This window comes from Pleurodeles waltl, chromosome 8, assembly GCF_031143425.1.
Source record: "Pleurodeles waltl isolate 20211129_DDA chromosome 8, aPleWal1.hap1.20221129, whole genome shotgun sequence".
In the NCBI taxonomy this organism is placed as follows: Eukaryota; Metazoa; Chordata; class Amphibia; order Caudata; family Salamandridae; genus Pleurodeles; species Pleurodeles waltl.
The window spans coordinates 73,150,915-73,177,041 of record NC_090447.1 but is presented as its reverse complement, the minus strand read 5'-3'; the positions used below and the strand labels follow the sequence as shown (position 1 = coordinate 73,177,041).

Genomic DNA, 26,127 nt, shown 5'->3' with positions numbered 1-26,127 from the left:
GGGAAGCCATGTGTGGTGTGGGAGGCCTCTGCACCTGCTAAGATCTGAAAGGGGGTAGATTGTGTGAGGGACAAAAAAAATAAATAGGCCAATGGTCCAGCCTGATGAAACACCCAGGATGGGCTTTACTGCACGGAGGAATCTTTGTGGGGTATCAAAAATACAAGTTAACTTCATACACAGGTAGCACAAAGCCAGCGCAAGCGTCTCAAACCCACGTGGCTCCTTTTGGGGGTGGTTTGCAGATCCGAATCCATAGCTACAATTTCTCAACAGATGATGCATGAGTCAGTGACATTTGCTTTGGGCTCATAGTATTTGGGCATGACGCTTGCCGAGGCCCCACGTATACTTCTTGGGATTTGCATATCTCAAAGCCTAAAATAGCAGCCGAGGTCCGCGGTAGCTGTCTCTGTACTGTGGTCCCATATACCATTTGAGGTGTAAGGGACCCATGAATCCGAAAAAGGATGTGAGGTGCCCGAAACTCTCTTTAATGTTTATTTAAGAATGAGTAGCCCCTTTGAGAGCCCCCCTACTAAGGCCTAGTGGCCCAGTTGCACCTTCCCTACCCCTTAAGAGTATATGCCCTTTTAATTTGATCTTCAGGGACTGTGCTCAGCATACTGAAATGGCAGCTGCAAAAGAAACTGCAGAAAAGCAAACCCAAAAGAAATTACTGGAAATAAGGCTCCAACCAGATTCCATAAAAAATTGAATTTTTTTATTTGCAGATCCTAAATTAACAAAGATTTGCAAATCAAACACCTATCCCTCAAAATACTAATGAACATATTTACACCAAGCACACAAATGTTTCCTTTTGAGAAATATTCTTCTTTCAAGTCAGGTTTGGTGAAAGATTGTCAAGCAGTTTTTCCTGTAGGCACAAGCAAAATTTCCTATGAGAGCTATAAAGGATCAAACATATCTATTTTCACTCCCTGTTCTGCTTTCTCTGGACTGCACAAATATGCGTGAAAACTGGCATGTCGTCCTTAGACATTGCTAGGCTTGATGCGGAATCATCCTTGGAGTTATAGGCAGATCAAAAAATGCATTGAGTGAGTGTGTATATATACACACACAAAATGGCTTGTTCCCTTAGTAGATACTTACAATGTACTGGACTGGACTGCACCCTTAACATTGTGTTTTAGGAAAGATCTTGCGTTGATTTATCATGCAGTCGCCTCCTATATTTAGATCACTTGGTGTGTGGCCGGTGAATATAAGAATAATTGAAAGCCAGACTGACTTTAGGTTATGTATGCTAGGATTGTTTGAATCATGTTTTATTACTGCAGCACTTTACTGTGCTGGGTAGTACAATAGGTAATAATATTTGCAGTGTTTTATTATCTGAGTATTTCTTGTTATTTGTCATCTAGACATCTGGCGAAGGAGACTGTAGTAATCAAATGAATGGATATTTAGAATTTGCCCTTTAATGATGATTTTAATGTCTTATTGTCTGTATTGTTATGGCTTATGTTGAACTATATATAGATTATATTTACTGAAAAAAACAAAGGTTACAGGGATGATATAGTTAGGTTCTGAATTTACTCGTACAAAACCACAGAAATTCAGCAGTTATAGTTAGAGTTCTTTCAAGTAACAAATTCGAGCCCTAAGGTAACTATAACTCACGTGCTCGCCACGCACAGTTGTCTCATCAATAATTTTATTGCAAATGTTGCAGTGAGAATATGAAAGATGGCATAGAATATGTCATCAATGATATAGTATGTGGATTAATTAGATGTGCATGGTGAAGGCGCGAGTTACAGTTACCCTAGGGCACAAGTCTATGTATAGTAATTTTTATTGGCATACCATACATGAATCCAACCCCCTATAAACACCCAAACTTGAACCGTGCATGGCCTTCTCCTGTGCGCAGTAGGGGTTGCCCGCAACGGCTCGCCTGCAGCCAGTTCCTGCAGCCAACCCCCTAACCATCCAACCCAATGCTGTATGCAGCCCTTTGCGCATGCACAGCGAAAGTTGGCCATGGCCTCTCTAGGTGTGAGAGGCTGTATCTGGGGGTAAGAGTGGCTATCAGAGTGTCTGTGAGAGGGAGTGCAAACATCAGAAATGAGTCCAGCTGGACTCGAACTCCAAGCTCAGTGTGAAGGTCTTCGTCTTTCACACTGAGCTATGCTCCCTCCCACAGTCCCTATTTATTTATTTTTACATATATTTAAAAATAAATAATGAAAAGCCTTTACGGGCTACCTGACACTGCTGGGGAAGCCTTAAGGCTTCCCCTGCTGTGCCATTGCTTCAGCAAGCAGGCAGCTGCTTTGACAGCAGCTCTGTGTTTGCTGAAGTATTTCATCTGTCACCTGCACATGTGCAGGGGACGGAGATCGTTCAGGGGACAGAGATGAAAACTCTGCTGTTTGACAGCAGGCCCTGCTTTAAAGGTCCCGCTGTCAAACAGCAGAGTGTTTGCAGTGGCTTGGCTGCAGTGTGCAGCCAAGCCACATCAAACAGCTATGTCCCGGTGGTGGGCACCCACCTGGGCCATACCAGGAGCCAGCCCTGGGGGTGGCAATCCCCAGGGCCATCGGTGGCTCCTCGAGGGGAGACATTGCCATGGGGAGGTGGTGGTCCCCAGGTCTAAGGGGGTACGAAACGGAGCTCCTTTCCATTGTTTTCTGTTTTGCCCCGGGGAGGTGGTGGTCCCCTGGGTGCGGGGGGCTGTGCGCCTCCCTTTGCATTAGAATCGATGCCCTGGGGAGGTGGTGGACCCAGGGTGCACAGGGGCACGGGCCCCCACTTACATTAGAATGGAAGCCCCGGGGAGGTGGCGGCCGGAGACAAATTTAAAGTTCCCTAAATTTTCCAAAAACTACCAAACGGATTCACACCAAATAAGCGAAAGCTTAAGCTGTGTACTGACAGCTAGCATTCTGCCAAATCCAGTGGTTCGGCCTGAAGTCATGTCTAAAAAAATCCTATGGAAATTAACATTGAAACACAACCTTTTTTGAGCCCCCTTTTTCTCAGCCCCTTCTTGACAGATCACCCCGAAACTTTCCATGCACAACAAGGATCACTGCAACACTTTTTTGGGGGAAAATTTTTATGAAGATCTGTCTAGCAGTGCCAAAGATATAGGTAAGTCAACGCTTTTCCTATGGAAAAATGATCCCAACCGCCATTATATATATATATTATCTCCACAACAAACCGGTCTTCAAAGTGGAGCACTCGGGCTGCTGGTGCACACTTGAGGGTGAAGACCACCACCCTTGTTAAATTTAAATACAACAGAAGGCGCTGCACTCCCGGAGGTTTCTCTTTGTGGTGACCATTTATTTCTTCCAAAAAGCATAGAATCAGACCCCCACATCGCGTTTCGACTATCATCTTCCTCAAGTGGTATCTCGTCTGTATTCACATTATTGGCGCAATCACAGCTTATAGATGCGCGAAGCATTCTGGGACATATTTATTTTTACTGGTGCATTCTGGGATTTATAGCTCTCTGGTGCGTTCCACCTGGGGCTTGTTCGTAAATTGTGACATCATTATTTCCATTTTAGTAATCAGCGATCAGGCGATGTGGATTTTTAAATCAATACATTTAATAGTTCTCTAGGAACGTGAGAAGAGAAAACGGAAATGAATTAATTACTGTGACATTGAGATGATTTATAAATAGACACGGCTTGTGAATACTGTTTAAAATATCGGCATGAAAGTTAAATGTGCAGATGCACGGAGATAAAGGCAATGAAGCAATTAAACTATTTTATGGGAGCCGTTTTGAAAGTGAAAATGTATCAAGCCGTGCCGATTACTAAAATGGAAATAATGATGTCACAATTTACGAACAAGCCCCAGGTGGAACACACCAGAGAACTATAAATCCCAGAATGCACTAGTAAAAATAAATGTGTCCCAGAATGCTTCGCGCATATATAAGCTGTGATTGCGCCAATAATGTGAATACAGACGAGATACCACTTGAGGAAGACGATAGTCGAAACGCGTTGTGGGGTCTGATTCTGGTCACCACAAAGAAACCTCCGGGAGTGCAGCGCCTTCTGTTGTGTTTGGATATATATATATATATATATATATATATATATATATATATATATATATATATATATATATATATAGATAAAAATAACAAAAGTTAAAGGGATGTTATAGTTAGGTGAAAATGTCATTTAAAACATGACGTTTTAAACGTACAAAACCACTAAACTTTACCAGTTATGATTAATTCGAGTAACTATAACTGACGCCCCCACCATGCACAATTTTATCATCAATGAAGTCATTGCAAATGTTGCAGTGATATAATCAATGATGCAATAGAACATATCATGATTGTTGCAATATGTCGGCTAATTAGCAGTGGATGGCAAGGGAATTACAGAAACCTTAGGGCACAAGTTATATAGTAACTTGAGATAACTATGACTGGTGAATGCCGGTGGTTTTATACGTTTAAAACAGCATGTTTTAGCTGACATTTTCATCTAATTATAAAGTTCCTTTAATCATTGGTTTTTCCAGTGAATTTCTAAGGTTTTTTATAATGGAAAGTAAGATATAATTATCATAACTAACTATAACGTCACTTTAACATTTAGATATTTCAGTGAATTTCTAGTTTTTTTTTTTAAACAAAGTAATACTTTATTACAATATGTAATGCCAACTTTAACACATGCCCTGAAATAACTAGAACTTGCAGACTCGCAATGCACTTACCTCACATATGACGTCACTTATGACATCACTGATAGTATAACTGCAACATTTGAAATGAAATGACAATTGATGGCAAACACTGTGCATGGCGGGGTGCGAGTTGTATTACTATAGGGCAGGAATGATAGATACTTGAGATAATTATAACACATGAATTTCAGTGGTTTTGTTAGTTTAAAACAGAATGTTTTGACTGACAATTTCACCTAACTATAACGTCCCTTTAGCCTTTGTTTTTTTTTTCCACTGAATTTATAAGGGTTTTTTGAGTAGTAAGCTATCATCATACTTACTAACTGTAATGACCCTATAATCTTTTTTGTACATACACCTGAGGCTATAATTTGAGAAAATTATATAAGCAGCTTAGAACAGGTGCAGATGTTAATTTGGAGGGATTTATACAAACCCATTATTTAGGAAAGAGGAGGGAGTACTTGCCAATTCTTGATGAATGTAAATCACAGCAACTGTAGAATCATGAGGAAGCAACTACAACTACGATGAGTGACAAAGATCCAACCTGCCCGAGGCAACACTAGCCTGTCACTTTTGCAAACATCACATATTTGTATCCTGTTCCTGCAGATCGAATCCGCTTGGCAGCTTTCTCATCTATACTGTGACAACAACCTAGTTTAACCACAGCTCATTTGTTTGATGGAGTAGTCCTACGGATGCCTGCCACGTCTCCCACCTGTCAGGTACTCTGCCAAAGAAGGCACACTAACCTCGGTGTGCAACTTGTGCACATTACAATTAGGGTTTCCATTGTTTCTTTAAAAGTGGCAATTTTGTTTAAACTACCATTTAGGAACGGTTTAAACAGTTCTAAAATGCTTCTAAAAATACTTCTCATATTTGTGTTTTTTAAGTTTATTTTTCTAAACGGGAAAAAAATAGGCTTTTGTTGATTTTACAATTTGATCTTTGACAGTCTTGTTATTTTTTTATATCTAAAACCTTAGCAAAAAAAAATACTAGGTGAAAATTCCACACCACGGAACATACATGGTCATGTTAGCATCAGCAACACACTTCAGGTGTAGTTTTCACTTTATATTGATATTCTAAGCCAAAGAGCAACTGCAGAATTACCCCAAAATGTGTGTGTTGCTTGGAGAAAAGTAGAAAAATGCAGACCATTTGTTTTAAAAAAACAACAAAAAACTTGGAACATATTTAGCAATTAGCACACACAATTCTGAAGCAAGCAGCTGCTTTTGGAAGTCAGTTATGGAACTTGGTGCAAAACTCCCCTGCCTGCCCTGCTGCCCTCAAAAGGGGTTCTGACAATTGGCAACAAGTGGTGGGGCACCTAATGTTTAGGAGCCTGGATACTGATGTGGCACTGGTCATTTCCAATTTGAGGCATTAGTACAATAATCCAGTTTATTCTACACAAAAAGGCGACACTCAGACAGTGGATAACACAGGGTTGGGAACAGACCTCAGCACCATGTCCATAGATCAGATGAAGGATTCAAGTACAGACGGACTGTGGAGGATTTTCAGGATTAGGGAAAAGTAAAATCTTGCCAATTTCATTAGGGACCACTTTGAGACAGTGGGTGAAAGGGAAGAGGCTGTAGATGACTCTGGAGAGGGAATCACTGTAGAAACTCCGGAAAACAGCAGTGTGGATTCAGTCCCTAAGATCCTCTTAGGGCAGATCATTCCCAGGCACACCGAGTGTATCCATTAATGCTTTTTCCAGAGGTACCCCAAGGCACTCACCACCTTTAGCTCCTAGAATACCTCAGGTGTGTACACCACCTTGAATTTCAAGGGCACCATTGTTACCAATCCCAGAGTAAATCCCTTGGGTGGGCTGAGTGCTGCAGAAACCCTCAGCTTCCAGTTGGTGCTTCAGAAAGCTAAGGCTGAAGAAGATGAGAAGGCCAGAAAGTTCGAGAAAGAAAGCTAAGACTATCTCACTGAGAACAAGAGGAAGTGAGAAAGCCAGGAGGAATGGGGCAGGGAGAAGAAACAGAAAAAGGGAGGCAAAAGGGGAAAGGATAGCCCTGGTGAGAGAAAAAAAAATGTTAAGATGGCAATAATGTCAACTCCATCTGGGTAGAGCGACCCTACATCCAGTTCAGGCCATATAGTGGCCAGGTTCCTTAAAGATCTTGTGCATGTGTATGTTAAAGGTCAGAATAGTTGGGAATGGTTTGTGAGCTTGAAGTCGTTTGTAAGGCACAGCCCTTAAATAAGATGTCCCAAGCACCTGCTTTAACAGGGCAAGTACCATTGAAAGGGATTGCCATCCCTTGGGAGAACGCCTGTGGCAGACAAGATAGTCTAAGAGCAAATGAAGGAATCTTCCATTAGACGGTTTAGGCTGAAGCCAGCTCAGTATCTTCAGAGATTCTGGGACTGCAAGAGAGAAGATGGAGTTCCGTTTCAAGCATGAATTTGTGTTGTACTGCATGATAGGAATGAGTTGGTAAGAAGGGCAGAGGCCAAGGACTTTCAGCACCTTAAACAGCTGATGGTGACGAAGCGACTCAAGGAGGAGTGCTCTACCCCACCTAGGCAATATCCATCTCATTTGACAGAGAGAGATCCAGAGAAACTTGCATTGTTGGCTGACAAGTGATTACCAACTGGGTTCACAAAGGGCTAGAGCAGCATGGTTCTAAGCCAAAGGGAAGAAGAACTCTTCATTGACATTAACTGGTTCTAAACCAGAGGGTAAGGGCCAGTGTAATTCTCATGGTACTCGAGAAGGGCCCAAGAAACATGGGAATGGCAATGATGTGTCCAGGAAAGAGCATCATGCGAAGGTGGACAGGGAAGTTCTTCCAAGTTCATGGTGGTGACCTGCTTCAAGCACCACCAGGTGGGACACTATAAGAGAGATTGTCAGACAAAAAATCCTGACCCAGCAACACCCCCGATAGCAAGCATGTTACATGTGGGTGAAGGGACCCCAAAAGGGGATGGTTGCACTCAACCTAGTAGCTATGGACATTTGGATGAATGGTTTCAGAGCATCTGGGCCCCTCTCGCAAACACAATTGGATTTGTGCAGGTTGTTAGTATCAATGGGGAGGAAAGTGCCTGCTCTCAGAGATACTGGAGCCTTCTGCACTGTGGTTGAGTCGAAGTACCTTAAACCTGAGGAAATACTGCTTGGGACCAAGGATACAGGTTTGGCTGCCAGTGAAAAGGGCACGGAGTATCTACTTGCCAAGGCTGAGATTTAGCTTAATTGCAAGGTGGCCATAACTGATGTCAGCATAAAGGAAAATCAAGGTGCTGGATGTCTCTTGGGTAATGATTTGATTGCCCCTAGCTTGATGCTGGTACTAGAAGCCTTCATGGCTTGGACAACGTCAACAGTGTTGGCCACAGCACATGCTGCACATCAGCCTCAGAATGGGACTGGGATCATTCCTGATTTGCAGTGACCAAGACAAGGTAGTTGCAGGAAAGGGCAGACTCCAGGAAAGCACTGCCGTGGAGGTAATTTCTTCTGCTACAGTGACAGTGGAGGATGAGGCTCCTGAAGCAGATCAGTTGATGGAGTCTGGTCATTCCCAGAGCTGCAGGCCTACCCGGGAACATTTAATCAAGGCATAGCAGTACCTTACACCTCTGAGACTTTGGGAGCAAGCCTAGGAACAGGCCATCAAAGCAGTGGTCAGGAAACACTATGTTGGCTGGGAGGATGGCCTACTGTATAGTAAGCCATTAAATCCTGAGCCAGGGGCTAGTAGGACTCACCGAGTATTATAGGACGTTTGTGGCAAACTATGGAAGTATAGTTGTCCCATTGACTGCTCTGACCACTAAGCAGCAGCTGAGGTGAGTGTTATCGACTGCAGAGTGTCAGAAAGTATTTGAGGAACTGAAGAAGACACTACAATATGCACCAGTACTGAAAGCACCTGACTACAGTCAGCCACTCATTGTACAGATGGATTCCTCTGACAAAGGAGTTGGAGCGGTGTTAGTTCAACTGGATGAACAAAGGGAGAGCGCTTCCGGTAGGCTTTACTAGTAGGAGATCACTATGTAGAAAGAAGAACTGGGCAGCTATTAAAGGAGTGCTTGGCCATAGTACAGGATTTATGTAAGCTGTGCCTTTATGTTTTTTTGGGGTACAAATGGATCATAAGCCACTGAAATGGTTGCTAGCTATAAAGGGAGAGAACCCCAAGTTGTTGAGACAGTCTATTTCATTGCAAAGGTTAGACTTCGTGGTGGAGCATAGAGCCGTAGGAATGCCGATACACTTTCCCACCGGTTCTACCAATCTGACCACCAAACCTCTCCAGGTTAGGAGTTGGTTCGGGGTGTTCTACACCCCCACTGAATACTGAGTGCCACCCACTTGGGACCATGTGCACCTAACTCACCTGAATCGACTGCTGTTGCTCCAGCACCTGTGGAAGGAACTCTGGTTGCTCCAATACTGCAAGGTGCAGGTAAGACTGATTTCGGGTCAGTCGGCCTAAGGGTACTTGCTCCTAATTAACACTGAGGCCCTGGAACACTGTTGACTTTAAGAACAGAGTCATAGTGGACACTTGAGACTTTGACTACTAGTTGGACATACCTGGATGTTGTCAATAGTGAATGAGGAATAACCACCATTGCCAATGCGAGGACAAAGTGGGACAGGGAGTCGCCAATTAAATATTAGAGCTCTACCCTCAGGGGGATTGTGTAGCTGTTTGAAGATGTTGTATTTTTTCTTTGTGTTGGTAATGGTAGAAATAAAATATTATTTTTCAAAATAGTGAATACATAGCTGGACAATGATTTACTACTGCTGCATGCATTTTGAATTGTGAGCCTGTGTTCATTACCCTGAATCCACCTCCTTATTGAGGGAGACATGGACTGCTTGACGACATTACTAATGAGAGTTAAATGCCTAAGGGATACTTGGCCCAGTTGTTAGGAATCCTTAGAAGGTCAAGCTCTGGGACATCGAAGTAAAAGGCCTCAACTCTCACAGTTGTGCCCAGTAGCCCCTGCATGCCCAATGACCCTCTGAATGGGGTTCTTACACTACGGTTGCAGAGACCACTGGCCAGTCTGCAGACCATAGTTTCAATTTCCTGCATGGCTGCCTCAGCATTTACCACTGTGGGAGAATAAAATCCCCACTGAATGGGACTGAAACGAAATGCATGATGTTCACAGATCTATGGCCAATAAGTCAATAAGACTCTTGATCCCAAGGAGCAGTAGTTGCACTTTTAATTAGCCCCATCAGGTCGGTTGATAACTCTTTGGTGCAAGGTCCTCACTTCAGTTCTGGGATAACATATAAACCCTGATGAGCAGTATAATGAAAGAGGAGAAGCAGATCCAAGTCGTAGACCTGCCTGGATGATGTTGCATCAACCAATGAGGAGAGGCGTGCACGAATGTCTGACTGTGGACATGAAGGAGAAAATGTACCAATGGCGTCAGTCAGTTTGAACAACATTCCTTACAGATTTTCATATACACAACATTTCAAATCACATTCTGTATACACCGCTGCTACAAAAACATCTATGTAGAGGCACCACAACAAGTATGAAATGTTCATCACCGATCCACTGGTCATACTGGTTGTGGGCCAGGGTCACAGTTCTATACTTTTATATGGGCATTTTTACACAAACATTTACGCTCAATCAAGAGTTATTAACATCTCCTAGCACACAAACACCAGTTCAGTCTTTCAAGCATTACTGCACGACAAGGTACTGACTTCCAAGAACTGGCCCCTTCAAAGCCTTCCTGTGCTATCAAGTTCTCAATCCAACTGGAACTAAAGCTGGGGTATGCAACGCAGATGCAGCCAGGAAAGGTCTGTGCCACATTATCAGAATATTCACATCAAATACACGTACATACAATAAATTGTATTACAAACCAATAACAGTGGTTGCCCTCAAAATCTGACACTGATGCAGTACCCCTGGACTTACAACTGACACCCCTAATTTAAAGTGATTATTCAAGTAACAGGATTTCAACTGAGCAAAAGTTTCACAAGGACAAAAGAAATAAGAGTAGCAAAAAAGTGTGGTGTTGTTTCTCGTTATAAAACTCTGCACCACAATAGCTCTATTTGCAGACATTGAGCATAACACATACATGTGCAGAGGGCGAGAAGACAGGAGAAATGGAAGAGTGTTTGGGTCGTGTTGACAAACTGTTTGCAAACAAGAAAACAGTAATAATGTATTTCAGCTTCCTTTGTAAGCACAGAGTAAATAAGAGGGTGGGGTTCTAGATAGATTTCAAGCCTGTTAACTGTGAAAGGAAACGACAAATGATCGGCATTAAATATACATTTTGACTTGTGCATAACTATGCAATGTGTAATGTAGTCTAGGAGTATTGTTTCAGGGCGCAAAATGTAATCACAGATAAGTAAAGCTTGTTAGTACTAGGTGATAAAGAAGCAAAGGCAGCTCAGAAAATGACCTTAGGAACCGAGATATTTACCTGTAGACTGTACATGTACTACTTTGCACCCTTCAGTACAAGCAGGGGACATTTATTTCAAGGAGAACTGGAAGGACGGAGTTGCACCAATGCATTCATTACAAGCCGACCCTGTTCAGTCTCCCCTCATCTCTAAAGTCTGCCAGACAAGTAAAGAAACTCATTTCAGGGTTCAAAAGGCTATGTTCCTTCATATAGCTTCAAACTGGAGATATCACAATTCAACAGCCCACGCAAGGGCAATATTTCACTGCTTCAGTGTGGTCTAAGAGCTGACCTCTGATGTCCAAACAAGAAGGCTAGGGAGTGATGTCACTTCTTCTTTCCCACAGACTGACCATGGACTACAAAGGGCCTGGGGCTGCTGCACCAGATCTGCTATGTGTCTAAAGCTTAGGCCGCCATTTCCCCCCATCTCTTCAGACTCAAACGTGTACTTTGGAGCATCACCATCTCTGGCATCTTAAACAAATCAAAACTCTTACAGTCACCTCCATGTGACCATTGCCCAGGATGTACTCCGATTATTTATATCAAATCGCTGATATTTATCCAATCTTAAAGACTAGGTGCTAAAAATGTTGAATTACACATTTTCATCCGATTGAATTAACAGGACTAAAAGAGCTTAACATGTGAAATATGATTTTTTTTTTTTTTTTTTAAACTAAAGAGCATGTACTATATTTTATTAATGGTCGAAATAAACATTCAAAGTTACAAAAATAATGAATAAATAAGGGTTTAGTTGATGTTTAGCCAGAACAGCTCTGTACTCCAGCTGTGCCTGAGGGGGAAGTGGCTCGATTCTGTCTCCAGGCTCGAGTTCACAGCACTCTAAATCATGGCTCCTTCCTCACTAATGTATCTCTTGGTGATCGAGTGTAAAGTCTGGAGAGCAGTAATCTAACCCACATATAGTGGGATGCAATACCTGAAAGACTCAGCCCCGCAGCGATCCAAACCTGTGATATACAGGTAACACGGAGCTAAGCAGCAAGTGCTTACTTGATGCACAAACCACGATTGAAGTGATGGTTCCACATGCCTGAAAAGGAAAGTTTGAAAATTACACTGTCAGGGGCAAGCCTCGTTCACATGGTGACTGCAACACCAGATGAAGATTATCAACCCACCCTATGGACGTCTTCAAACTGAGTGTGATCAGTCTCAAACACCGCTATTACAACAAAGTAAGAATGTGCACAGCATTGCCTTCATCATCCAACCTTCAACAACATTGTGGCATCAAGCTGCAACATTTGTAAAAACATGGGACCCATCATATTGCACCAAAGGATTTTTAAAAAGTGACTCATCTATTCTGTGGTCCCATATTATATGTGCTCTCCCCAGTCCCAGCAGTGTCTCCTTCCATCTCTTCCATGAGTCTCTTGTGCTCATCATCTCCTTTCTTCCTAATTACCAGTTTTCCTTGACCTCCTTTTTAACGTCCACCTATTGGCTTGAATGAATGCGATTAATGTACTTCTTTCCTTCCCTTCATACTCCCCATTAGCCCACAAAAACTGAGTAACATACTCACAGTTTAGATTTATTTATCAACTAGTTTCCTCCTTACGTGTGTATGACCTCTCTTGGATTTTTGTGCTAAACCTAACACCCTGAAGCAACATCTGTATCAATAGCAGATCCTTGTTAGTAACAAAAAGTGGAAGATCTAGCAATAAAGCAGCTGGCTGCCGAATACCGAGAAGGGAGCTCTCGTACAGATATATTCTCATCAGATTTGCATATTCGCTGAGCCTTAACTCCTTGAGCATTTCCTGTGTTAGCCATTAAATATATAACTAGACAAACACATAGGACTCTTGATTACAGCTGCAAAATTCAGTACACGTTTAAGATGCATGTAAACCAAGAGAGGTTACATGTCAAATAAGTGCATAAATTCGGCTAACATGCAGGTGCTGGAAAAAACACAGACACCTAGGTTTCAATAGATCGACAACAAAAAAGGGAGAGATAAATACAAAAAAAAAAAAAAAAAAAAAAAAAAAAAAAAGGACCACCAGCATCCAGCAACACCTGTACAAAGCTTACCACATTAATTAATTGATTGATTTAGGGTTAGCTGTCAACATGGCCGGTAAGTGTTTACAAGATTAAACATCATCCTTTTTTGTTATCAAAATGATGCGATACTGTGTCCTATTCTCTCAATGCCATGAGCGGAAGGCTGGATAACCCAATGGTTCTGTGACCAGGAGGATAATATTCTGATAAAATGTGCATCCAAAAGCACATATAGATGTCTATTGCCCACCAAAAGCCAAATATATGCAACAAAAATAACAAATATACACTGCATTTCTTATATGAACATCTGGTTGCCTTTATTTACTAACCCGTACGTCTCAGATACCCAACAAATCAAACCTCTTGCATATGGGACCCTATGCCATCGATATGCTTATCAATCCAGTAAATCTATGAAGAACATTGGTACCCAATTTCAGAATCTAGTCTTTTTCATATCTTGCTCTTTACACCGGCTGTGCCATCTAGGCAGAACCCTTGTTAAATGCCGTTTCCTCCTCCTGAAGTGATGGCTGCAGATATGGAGTAGGAAGTGGTGGTGGTCTTGGACTCATGCCATTTAAGGGGATCCAGGCAACATTTGCAAGACTGGAAGGATTACAGACCCACATATCACGGAATGGGTACCAGCCTCCAGGTGACATGTTCCACATTTCATCAGGGCTCATCATTTCTGTTGTCCTGATCAGTCTTGTCAGAAGCAATCATCGAGAAGAGGTGGAAGTCGGTGGTGGCAAAGGGTTGGAGCCCAAAATCCAAACCCCACCACCCAATGTAGAAACACAGAGTGGATTCCCACACACTTCAGGTGGTATCTTTGGGTGCCTTTTTACAGGCACTGCAGCAGAACATCTTTGATTACCCACATAGGTAAGAGATGTGTGCAAGAGGAACAGTACTAATGCCAACAATACAACAGTGTGCCTTCTACTGATTACACCTGACAGATACTCATCTAGGATGGCGATCAGATGGGCAGAAGAACTACAGTCACTTAGAATAGGACATGTAAATGGACTCATCCAGGCAAAGGGAGTCGACTCATGGATCAAGGGCCCCTGCTGAACATTATGTTGGACCAGCCTACCATTATGGGTTGCATTTTTTACCATTTCCCTTGGAAAAGCTTTACTCAGGATTTTTGTTGGTCTTTTTTTAGTTCGAGCCTACCAGACCGCACAAGATGTCTGGTTGGAAAAGTCCTATTGTAGGCTCACCAAGATCTTACATCAGGCTTAAAGCCCGATTAATGCTTACGATTGGTTGAATTTATTGACACTCATTTGCTTGCTTCGCATTCAATGGCTTGCCAATCTTGCATCTGTCCCTCCCCTTGAGCATAGCCTCTTTACTTGAACCCCTCCAATGCAAACCTTTAGAGAGCTTAAGCACTCAATGAGGTTGGATGTATTTTTTGCTCTCTGCCCAGTGTGTTGCTTCCCCGCCCTACAGCTTCACTTTCAGGCTCTCAGTGTCAATGTACTGACCCATATGAACACACTGTTATCCACTTCACTCTTTATTTCTCACTGTGTCCTGTTCTTTATTAGTTCTCACTGCCCGTCACATACTGAGTCCACACTATGGCCTGAAATCTCCAGTGTGCACAGGCGGGTCCTTCTGCTGTTATGCCTCACACATCACCCATTGTTAGTAATGATCGGTTGTGTGTGCATACCACAGCACAGAAGCACAACGCTTTGCTTTAGAAGTGAATGCATTGTAGATTGTATGTGAAGTGATATGTGAATGCATGGCTCAAGTCTTATAAACAAAACATGTTTTAAAGGCCTACTGCTCTGTTAAGTGCCCTTATTCCTTTAGTTCCCTTCAGTATGACAGACAACACCAGCCAGGTTTCTGGATGCCTATTACTTTACTGTTTTAGTTCGGAGTTCCTGCCTGTATGCCTGGTTACACTTGCCTGTGGTTCTAGTTAAGTTTTGTTAAGATGTGATGCTCACCTTGCTTACAGAGAGAGCGATGTGCATGCTTGGTATGAGTGTAGTGGACTTTTGGCAGCTGATGTGAGAGCTTGTTAGACAGTGAAGGTTTTTATGCTACTTTTTTCCCCACTCCTTGTCTTTATGTTTCAGATTGTGCTATACACATTTTCAGCATATGTAACAAAGGGACAATGTGTCTCCTCGCATATTTAAGTCTTGTATTAGTACAAGCACAGTTAGCAACCTTTGTTTCGTTCCATAGAGCCATTCTGACTGCAGCAGCACTTCTCATGTATTTACAATCAAAATGGCAGCTTCAACCAGAAAGTGTTCAGCAACACTAATTGTTGTATTGTGACAGCAAAGTAGAGTTAGGTACTGAGGCAATCTGGTTAGAAACAGATGTTGACTTGACAAAGAATTTCTTTAATAGCAAATCAATATTGTTCTTCGAGGTAAAACCTTTGTCAGGATAAGAATGCACCCATGCAGTTACTATCTCAGAAATCCCACTACTAGCCAGTATAGACAGGAAGACATGCCGGGAGTCAAAATGGCTATATTCTTGTTCATAAGGCAGACAAGGTCAGCGCAATGCTATATTGTTGTATGTTTTACACGACTATCGCTTTTACTTTCTATAGCATGCAAAGCTGTTGTAAGTGAATTCTTTTTAATGGTTATTTTCAATTCTAATTCATTTGTAGTCCAGTAGAATATAAATGTATTTTTTCCTTAAAAGTTACTGGATAGTGGTGGTATTGTGTGATCATTCATGTTTATGGTGGGCAACACCACTGCTTCTGCTTCTTGCTTTAGGGGATGATGGCATGCATACTTCTGTTTACATCATGTTGCTAATATTTTGTTGTGGCTGATTTACATCTATGCTTTACTTCATATTAGTACATATTGTATTATAGTCATATTTACATAGAGCTTTCTGTGAAAAAACACTTGGTATGTGCTGTGAATATATTTCTTATTTTAATCTTATTTATTTCTTACAGTTATCCTGTGGTCGGCTATCATCATTATTGAGCGTTATTGCAGAAACCAAAAATTCCACAAAAGCATACAAAAAATACATACACAATGTCAATGGCCACACAGTAAAATACACATGAAGCAGTAGACCCCTGCCCTAAAAACCACACTTAACATCATAGTGTTGAATATTAAAGCGTCCCATAAAATAATTCGAAAGATAACTTCAAGTTTATTGCATACAATAGCATAACTCAGAGAAAACAAAGACTATCATTGGTGAAACGTAGAGAGAAGTTCCCTGTGGTGCAAATGCTGCAGCCACAGGGCTACTGTCTAAACACCAACCAAGATACGAAGGCACAAATAAAGGCTGCAAAGTCTCCATTCTTTGTCTAATTTTGATGACTGCCTTAAAGAAATCCTTTTCATCTTTGAGTAACTGGAGGTACAGTAAGCTGGCCAAACCCGAGTAAATACCAACCCATTCAGAAGGTGTTTAATGTAAAGACTACGAGGATACCTGTAAAACCGACAAACCATAGTGAAGTGAAGCATGTCTTGGGACGATAAAGTCATAACCCGAGGGTCCCAAGTTGCTCACATGCGACCACCCATTGGGTACGGCCAACAATATAAATAAATGTAGACGGAATCTTCTTAACAAGTAGCAGTGTTCACAATTGGTCACAAAAAGGGTACTGTAAACTGAACAGTGTTAAGCAGAATAATCCTTTGAGCACTGCATGGAGAGCCCAGTGGCCTCTCTCTCTTGACTGTTGACCAAAAGGAAATTATTTTTGGCCCAGGCAATATCTTTCTTTGACAGGGATGCTGGGGTTTTAAACATATTTGGATGGCCAGTGCTCTGAATGCGGTCTTTAAATATTTGAACCATGGGATCTGCATAGCCCTATTGAGACCTAAACAATCTTTGAAAATGTCTCATTTTAATGCTAATTCAGGTTTGAAACAAATTAAAATCCATCTTGAGTGTCTGAAAGGATAAGATACCCTAACTCCTTGCAGGTAATCCGTAGCATTGCTTTCATTGGCTTATTACCGAGCCTGGAGGCAAATTCAAACACTGACGCTCTAGACCTTAACATGAGGTTATTTTTGCTAACTAACAATGGAGACCAAGCGATAGCTTAAGCAAATAAAATGCCTAAGTAGGATAAAGAATCAACCTTTGCAATGTGTCTACTTTGGACACAAAGGACACACTTATGTTTAGAGCCGACAACTATAATAAAAGAATTTGTAAATCTAGCAGCTAAACCCAAAGAACCCATGAACCTAACAAAGTTATCCAAAATCTAACCCGTCAGTCAGAAAAACGGACTCAAGATTATTAATATAGAGGGTAATAAACATGGTGTTAGAATACATCCTTGGCGAATATCTCTTTTGAAGGGGAAGGGCACGGTACACGAAATCTTACTTTTGAGAACATGTTGGAGTGCAAATCCCCAAGAAAATACACGCTTTTAGGATCGATTTCCAGGGCCAATAAGATTTTTCATAGTTTGTCCTGATTCACCATTTCAAAAGCTGACGAGGTATAGGTTAAGGCACTGTTCTATTGTGCCCAAACCTGGCCTAAAACCAAATTGAAGAACTTAAAATAATTTTTTCTCTGCTACCCATGTCACTAACCTATTAAGAATTATATGACTAACCCCCTTAACAACTGATAATCAGGGATATAGGTCTGTAAGAGGTAGGGTTCGATTATACAGATAACCTGTGGTTGCTTATATGTTCATTGTCTTTTTTTAAATGAATTATGTTAATCATTGTCAATACGGAGAACAATGTTTCCTTTACTGCAGAGTTATTCTAATTGAAACTGCGCTTGTAACGTCTTTACAAAGTAAATGGCAGCAAATAATTCACTAATGTGGTCGTCAATTAACCTATTTTTATTGCTAAAACAAAGTGCGACATTTTTTACTTGTAACAGAACAGAAACATAGGCTACTTTTACAAGACATTATTTGGAATGAGATCTCAAACCTTAATTGGACACAAATGTATGCCATCTGCAAAGAAATATTGCAACCCGACTTTCCACCTCTTTAAAACGGAAATTATGTAAATGAACCCACATACAAAACCCATCAACATGCACTTCTAGCTTTTAATGTATACTGCCAACAGTATTTTTTTTTATTGGTGAGGCTATTTATCATTGGCAAAAAAACAAATAAAATGATTGTTACTGCGCGATGACGAATATGTGCGTCTGCGCGATGATGCAAACACGTCTCTACATCATCAATTTGAGGTTAGTCATTTTGGCCGTTTTAATTTTTTCTGATATTGTTCAGCACTAGCAATGAACATTATTTTTTTCTTTTTCCTGATGCTGTTCATGCCAGTTCTAACAAAGCTGCTTCATTCATGTATACTTACTGCAAAATCAGATAAAAGACTCATCAATGTAAAATATATCTATATTTCCTAAGAGCTAAACAAAAATTGCTACAGAAAAACTTTGAAAGTGACAGAAAATATACAAAACAAGAAACTAAAGACCCGAAGGGCATATGTTATGATAAAAAGGTTACTATGGCTATTCATATTAGTTTTTAGCTTTATAAACAAATTGTAGACGATGTTGGGACTCGATACGATAAATTAAAAAATGTTAGACATACAAAGAGTGACGGCTGTTCTTTTTATATTAATCAACTGAATACATCAGATGTGAGACATTAAACAGCTCTGAAATGAATGCGTTAAGGGGAAAAGTGTATGGAGTAGAAATACATCTGCTGTGCGAATATGGAATACACCCATGAAGCATAGAAACCTCCCACTATTATGCAGATCTTCCCAGTGAATTAAAAATAATGTACTAATTGGACACAAATCTGTACAATTGCTCATAATTTGTCATCCTTATTCTTTCAGGCTAAATTGCACCCTCCCATCTTAAATTCTGTGAAATCTGCGCTGTTGATCTCTCAAGCCCCAATGATTTTAATCAAGCATCAAATTCTCCCACATGCCCGATTCACTGCCATAATCTGCAGGAGTGAAGGAAGGGTGGCGTGTGTGCACCATCCTAGGCAAAGGGGATGTGTCTCTTGTGGTGGCGATTAGGGAGGAAAAAGCTAAGCAGGGCTAGTGTGCAAACTCTTAGTCATGATTAAAGAATGCAAAGATGGCGTAATGAGTGTGCAAGACGTAGTATCCTGGTGTGGTGGTGCTTTGACAGTTGAGAAGTAATGGGAAATGGACTCTGAAAGAGGTGGTGTGGGCTTGTTAAAAAAAAAAAAAAAACGTAGAAGTAGGGAAAGTGCAGTTTCTACTTCAGTGAGAACGATAATCGTTATGAGTGTGTGTGGTGAGAAGTTATAAATGAGGGTAAATAAATGTGCTTCTCAGTTTGGTGTGTGCACAAATTGATGAATCTAGCAGATGAAGGATACCTGGGCCAAGCTTACAAAAAGGCACGTGAAAACAGAGTTATGATGGCCAGGCTCAGATGACCAAGTATCGCCATTGGTTGAACGTTGTGTTGAGTGCACAGAGAGACAGAAAGAACAGGCTATGTGTTGGTGTTAAAGCTGATGCTGGACACAACAGTGATCCTGGCAAACTGCCGCACAGAGTGTAGATTTTATTGGACCATTAGCTTGGTTTAGGAAGGAGTTACATTTTGCATTGGTGTTGATGGATACGCATTCAAAATGACTAGCAGTGAAATTAATGAGAAAGATTAACACTAAAACAACTATTAATGTCTTAGAGAGAATACCCTGGGAAGAAGTTCTTTCCTCTGCAATTCTAACAGATAACGGCACACAACTCACGTTGTTTGAGGTTGAAATAGTTTAAAGTCTAAAAGCATCTAACATCACTGCACAACATTGTATAATCGCCAGGCAAGTGGTATTGTAGAGAGGGCCAGCAGAATGGTTAAGGGTGCCATTCAAATGTGTGAGCAGTCTGGGCATAGATAAAATGGCGTGGGTATACTGCACAAAGGGGAACAGTGCCACGCAGGAATCCCCCTTTTGTATTGATGAGCGTGGGAAAACCAGGAAATCAAATAGTTCCTGCATGGATGAACGATATGGTGTTGAATGTGGGCTGAATAAGGTTGCTGGATGATAGATTTTAGATTGGTGATTAGGTGGAAGTCAGTTCTGATCGAATAAAATGAAATTATTCAAAATTTTGAGAACATACAAAATTAGACATGTTTATCAGTACTTTATCTAATAAAAGGGGAGACATGGAATCAAAGGGGAGAAATTGAATCAAAAGGAAGTTTCTTTGTACCAAAGAGGTGGTGAATATAGAGAAGAAAATGAAGAGAGATGCAGTAGATTCAAACTGATGAATGATTGTGAATTAAGTTCCTCAAGAAAAAGGGGTGCGAGTTCTGAGATTTGAGGTGGTGATTTCAATGAGGTCAGTTATGCCACTTCTTGGAGGGAAACAGTTGAGGCTATGGTTGCGCAATGTCACTTCCAGTTCTGCTGACCAGACTATGTAAAGTAATTCTCTGCCGTATGTTTTTATAATACTTCGGCTAGACTTGTATTGTTACTTGGTTTGTTCTATAGGCTCATGTTGTATTGATTATATTTTTCCAATGAGTAGTTTGTTCTAGAAGGAGGGGACTGTGTTATAGCTATGTTGCTTTAAGTAATATCAGGATGTTTATTTGGCCTTAATGTTCTCTTGGGAGGGGACATTAAAGGTGCAGGCAGTTGGTCCCCGACTGTCCTAGGATGACCACTCTTGGGCTGAACTTCATAATAAGCTCATCTGATTAAAGACACGAGACTCTGAGGTCGAGGTGGGTGAGCCAACAAATTAAAAAGAAGAACTGAGCCAAGGATTGTGTCTAGCTCTTAGAGCCTGGGCATGAGCAGTGCCTTGGAAATATTTGACATGAAAATCATGCAACAAATATTTCAGAATATAACAAGTTGTCTTCAAAATTCAATAATGTGTACTTCTTTAGCGTGCAAAGGTGTTTCACCTTAATAAATTAGACTATTTGTAAAGTATTCATTAAAAGTGAGAGTTTCTAAACTTGAACTGCAAAGCATTACATCATTCACCCTGATGATAATGCTCTTTGTGAACGAAAAGGCAGGTCAGATGTCACCTATATCATACATGTTGCATAGATTTTTATATTACAGGTGTAAACATCATATGCTATTAAATCAAAGACAAGTGAGGTTTTTGTACAGCAAACATCCTGATTTCATGTATTTGCAGGTGCCCTCATATGTGATAATGAACAAAAATGAGTTTCGGAGAATAAGTGTTTGCCCAGAATCATACGATTTGGTCAAGAAGGGCAGCGGGGATTGAACCCAGGTTTTCCAGATTCTCGTTGTGCAATTCAGGCACTGAACAGGTATCTCTGTCAGACATGAAAGGCTGCTGCTTCGTCCTTGATGTCTTGAGGATGAGATATGGGAGTGGTCGCAGACAGAATCTGAATTTTAATTATGGGCAGTTTTAGATATTGTGAACCTTACCCAAGGGCACAAAGGCCCTTCACAACAGACATGGGCGACTTTACACATTTTTTTTTTTTTTTGGCACAGTGTGATTGTCAGGATCCAGAGGATGCTGACCAAGATTCGAAACAGTCCCTATTGTTACATGGCAGGTAGTTGTAGCAACAAGTCGACATCCTGTGAAAGTTCAGGTCGTTTTGGGTTGGAAGTTCCAAGAGGACCTCGAACCGAGCCAAAGCCAGGTATCCGGCTCGAGCTTTTAGTGCTCGCCTATATATATATATATATATATATATATATATATATACACACACTCTGGATTCCTTTATAGCAGTACTATTTTTCATTAGACTATGCATTACTTGCCATATATTACCCTGTTAAGTGGGTGACTGCGAGTTTCACAAAACTCTATCAAGCATAATATATAGTTTAAGCGCTTTTTATAGATCTTTTCGTACAACCTGCCTATGTCATTTAAATAGCAAACGTCGCAATTATCAAATGTTTAAGTATATTGCAATTTAATGACCTCAGAAAGACAGACGGGTGAGTTGGACTTCCGGGATTCAAACTAGTGACCTACAAGTAGGTCACATAAGTAGCTACTGAATAGCTTGTGCGGTTGTCAGGGTGAGGGTGGCGATGCCGAGTACTGCTATACTTACTACCCGGAGATTTTGATGGTTCAACTTAATAGTATACGATTACATTGTGTAACGGTATCACATTAATCTCAGCGCTGAGCTTCGAACCAGTAGTAAAACAAAACAGTTGCATGGGCGGCGGTGAGGTTTTCCAAAGAGGTTCTGCGAGTTTATGATGAGGTGCGAGACGTGGAGGGACCTGATTGCTGGCTGCGGGGGCAAGGGCAAAGAACCAGGTGTCTAACCTCAAGCAGAAGTCGTTCGTCCATTGTGTAGTCGACACTCCTAGCTCTGCCTTCTCTGCTATAAGACAGCCCAGATATCAGAATGTAAAGAAAGGGCCGGGGCTGCCGACGTCTGACAGCCTGAGGCTGGACTTTTCAACAGAGGTTCCTACTCTCGGTCAGGAATGGGACTACTACAGGGGCCCACGCTGACTCCTACACCTGTCGTCCGGTTCCACCTCCCCAACGCGAGCGCCTTGTCGGCTCTCCCTCTTCCCTACCTCTGGCACCTCGGGCGCTTCCCGCTCCCCGGCTCCTAGCACCTCCACCTCCAGCACCGCCGCCATCTTGCCGAGACACTCCTCCACCAGCAGCGCCAGCTGGTTCCGGGTGTCCGACCACTCAGAGCACACTTCCGTTCTCGAAGCAGCCAATGGAATGTGAGGATTGGAAGCGACCGGGCTCTTCGATGACAGTTGTCCTGTCCGAACAGAGAAGAAGGACTTCAATTACAAAGAATACTGAATGTCGTCGTCAGAGAAGAAGGACTACAACCCAAAGTACACGTTCCTTTAATTCAAAGAAATAGAAACAGGACAAGATCGTTATCTGGCTTGTTAGGTCTAGCTGACAACTGGTTCAAGAATAACTCAGTCAGTGCTCAAGGTGCATAAATAAAAGGATGGAAACTGTGATCTTGAGTACAATTCAAGTCACAATACATTCCCTTCTCCTTAGAGAAAACAAATGATGGAAATAACATTGTCCTTTAACATATGGACCAATAGATGGTAGTACAAATTTAAACTGAACAAATCAGTAAGTAAAAATGACTAAAGATGGAAATAAATGATAAACAGCCCTTAAATATCAGATACAGTAATAATCATGTAATGCAGTTCAATTACATTCACCCACTTCTGCACACAATATATCAAAGAGGTGCAACATACTCATCAAAACAACACCACACTCACCCCCTTCTGCAACACACACCATTCATCAACGCAACACCAGGGTACACAACCCTGCAACGCAACAGTAGGATACTCAACCCTGCAACGCAACAATAGGGTAAACAACCTGGAAATGCAACACAAGAGCACACAACCCTGCAACACTAGGGTACACTGCCCTGCAACACAACATTAGGGTACACAACCATGCAACGCAACATTAGGGTACTCAACCCTTCAATACAACACTAGGTTACATGCCATTGTAACGCAACACTAGGGTACACAACCCTGCAACCTGGCACTAGGATACTCGACCCTGTGATGCAACATTTGGATACTTAACCGTGCAACGCAACACTAGGGTACATGATCCTGCAACGCATAATAGGGTACTCTACCTGCAACACTAGGATACACATCCCTGCAACGCAAAACAAGGATCACAATCCTGCAACACTAGGGTACACAGCCCTGCAACGCAACATTAGGGTACATGATCCTGCAATGCAACATTAGGGTACTCAACCCTGCAATGCAGCACTAGGGCACACAACCCTGCAACGCAACAGTAGGGTACACAACCCTGCATCACTAGGGTACATGGCCCTGCAACGCAGCATTAGGGTAAACAACCCTTCAACGTAACATTAGAGTACATGACCCTGCAAGCAATTACTAGGATACTCAACTCTGCAACTAAACGGTAATTCAAATTAAAGCATTCAGGCAAATATTATGCATTCTAACAATTTACACATGCGTCAAATCCACTTAGACAGCAAATTTAGCATGGCATAGATGGCAGTACTCTCAGGCAGTGAAATCAGAATGGCCACTGTTACACAAATATCCTGAGGATTCAAAAAATATGCACATGCAGGTGATCCAAGCTTGCATTAAACAAAATACACTTAGGGAGAAAACTAAAATACTGCAGCAAATTAAGAACAGCACACAGGGATAAACTGGCATGACATTATAAACACATTACAGATGGCACAGAATTATGTCCATCAGTAACACTTAATGTCTCTGGTAAGCGACCTCTCACCCGAAACCTCTCTCCACTCTTTAACATAGGGACGCTAATAGTATCTCAGGAACACTTAGAACTTTTCCAATGTATACTTCACCTTTCCTGTGAAAAAGTTGCACTCTACGATTGGGTAGCTTACACTGGACAACCAGCTGTATACTTTTAGAGTACGCTGAATATAAATGTCACTTTTTAAAGTAAGAAATTCTTTACTGTTAAGTTTGCTGCAAACGATGACAATAGACACAAAGTCCCCCGGTATGCCAATCACGGCGTACTCATTTCTCATGGAAAAGTGATGAGACAGTAGCCACTGCCTCAAACCTTGATGAACTGATGAAAGGCGCTTTGCAATAGTATTAAAAACACACCTTATAGGTCATAGTAGCACACTGAAAACATCCCAATTGAGGAAGATGGTGGTAGATGGGTCGCATTGTTTTCCCAGGTATATTGATCTTGTCTTGCCAGTGCGGTGTGCATTGCTTAACAGCGGTTTTGATAGACGATTGCTCCCCGATGCTGCATGACATCTACAGCGGACTCCGTAGTGCGAGTATGCCTTAAGGAGAAGCTGTCCCTCACGCGCAGCAGTCGTTACATGCAGCTCGAGCCTCAATGACTGTTAAACAAGTCCTCCTTAATTCAATAGTGAGCTGCGTAATTACACATGCTGGTTAAGTGCATTTCTTGAAAATTAAGCCTTGCACAACAGCATGAGCTCTCACCATAATGGGGTAAAATCCTCCTAAAACACACCATAGCTCTGATGTTTTAACAAATACCATCTCCATGCTGGTTCAATACTGGTTCATACAGCGTATGCCAATAAAGCTGCACTTTAGTTCCTCAAGTGGCTGATGCTGGTTGACTTCTAATCAGAAATCTTGGGTCGGAAAACTGTCGCAGATGTCTGCTATCTTGCGGTGGAAGTAGGTGGAGAGATTGTTGCAGAGTTCTTGTGATGGTAGGATGTTTGTGGAGTTCGCTCTGGGGTTGGTCAGTTTGCTGATGATCGTGAAGAGTTCTTTGCTGTTGTGTGCTTTGTTGCTGATGTGTTCCTGGAAAGCGTTTCTCTTGGTGGTCCTGATGAGTTTGTGGTGTGTGTTTAAGGCTTTTTTGAAGGCTTTGTGGTTGGTGGGGGTCTTGTCGGTGCACCATTTCCCTTCAAAGCATCAGCAGTTTTGTTTGGACTCCTTGAGGGCTGGGGTGAACCAGCTGGCTTTCCTAGATGAGCGTCTGTTGGAGGGTTTATTGATGGGGGCTAAGGTGTTGGCACAGTCTGAGATCCAGTTGATGAGGTCCTGGGCAGCTGTGTTGGTGTTGAGGCTGTCTTGGGTATGGGGGTGAATTGTTGAGGCTGGTGAGTAGCTGGTCCTTGGTGATCTTGTTCCAGCTCCTGTAGGGTGGTAGGTGAGAGGGGTGTTGATCGGGGTATTTGTTGAAGGTAAAGGGGATACAGTGGTGGTCAGTCCATTGGAGGTCCCAGAGAAAAATACCAGCCATCTGTCTACGTTGTAAGATTCTGAAAAGGCCTGAGTCTGATGCTAAAACAGGAGTTTATATG

At 41.8% G+C, this 26,127-nt stretch overlaps 1 protein-coding gene across 1 annotated transcript in view; it reads right to left on the bottom strand.

Moving 5' to 3' along the window:
- The window catches only part of RNF121 (ring finger protein 121), a 125,117-nt gene extending 102,126 nt beyond the window's left edge, over positions 1-22,991 (bottom strand). Inside the window, exon 1 of the mRNA XM_069203740.1 lies at positions 22,847-22,991. Within this exon, the coding sequence (XP_069059841.1) occupies positions 22,847-22,912 (66 nt within the window). The 5' untranslated portion in view covers positions 22,913-22,991. The remainder of the gene's footprint in view (positions 1-22,846) is intronic.
- Positions 22,992-26,127: the final 3,136 nt, after the last annotated feature.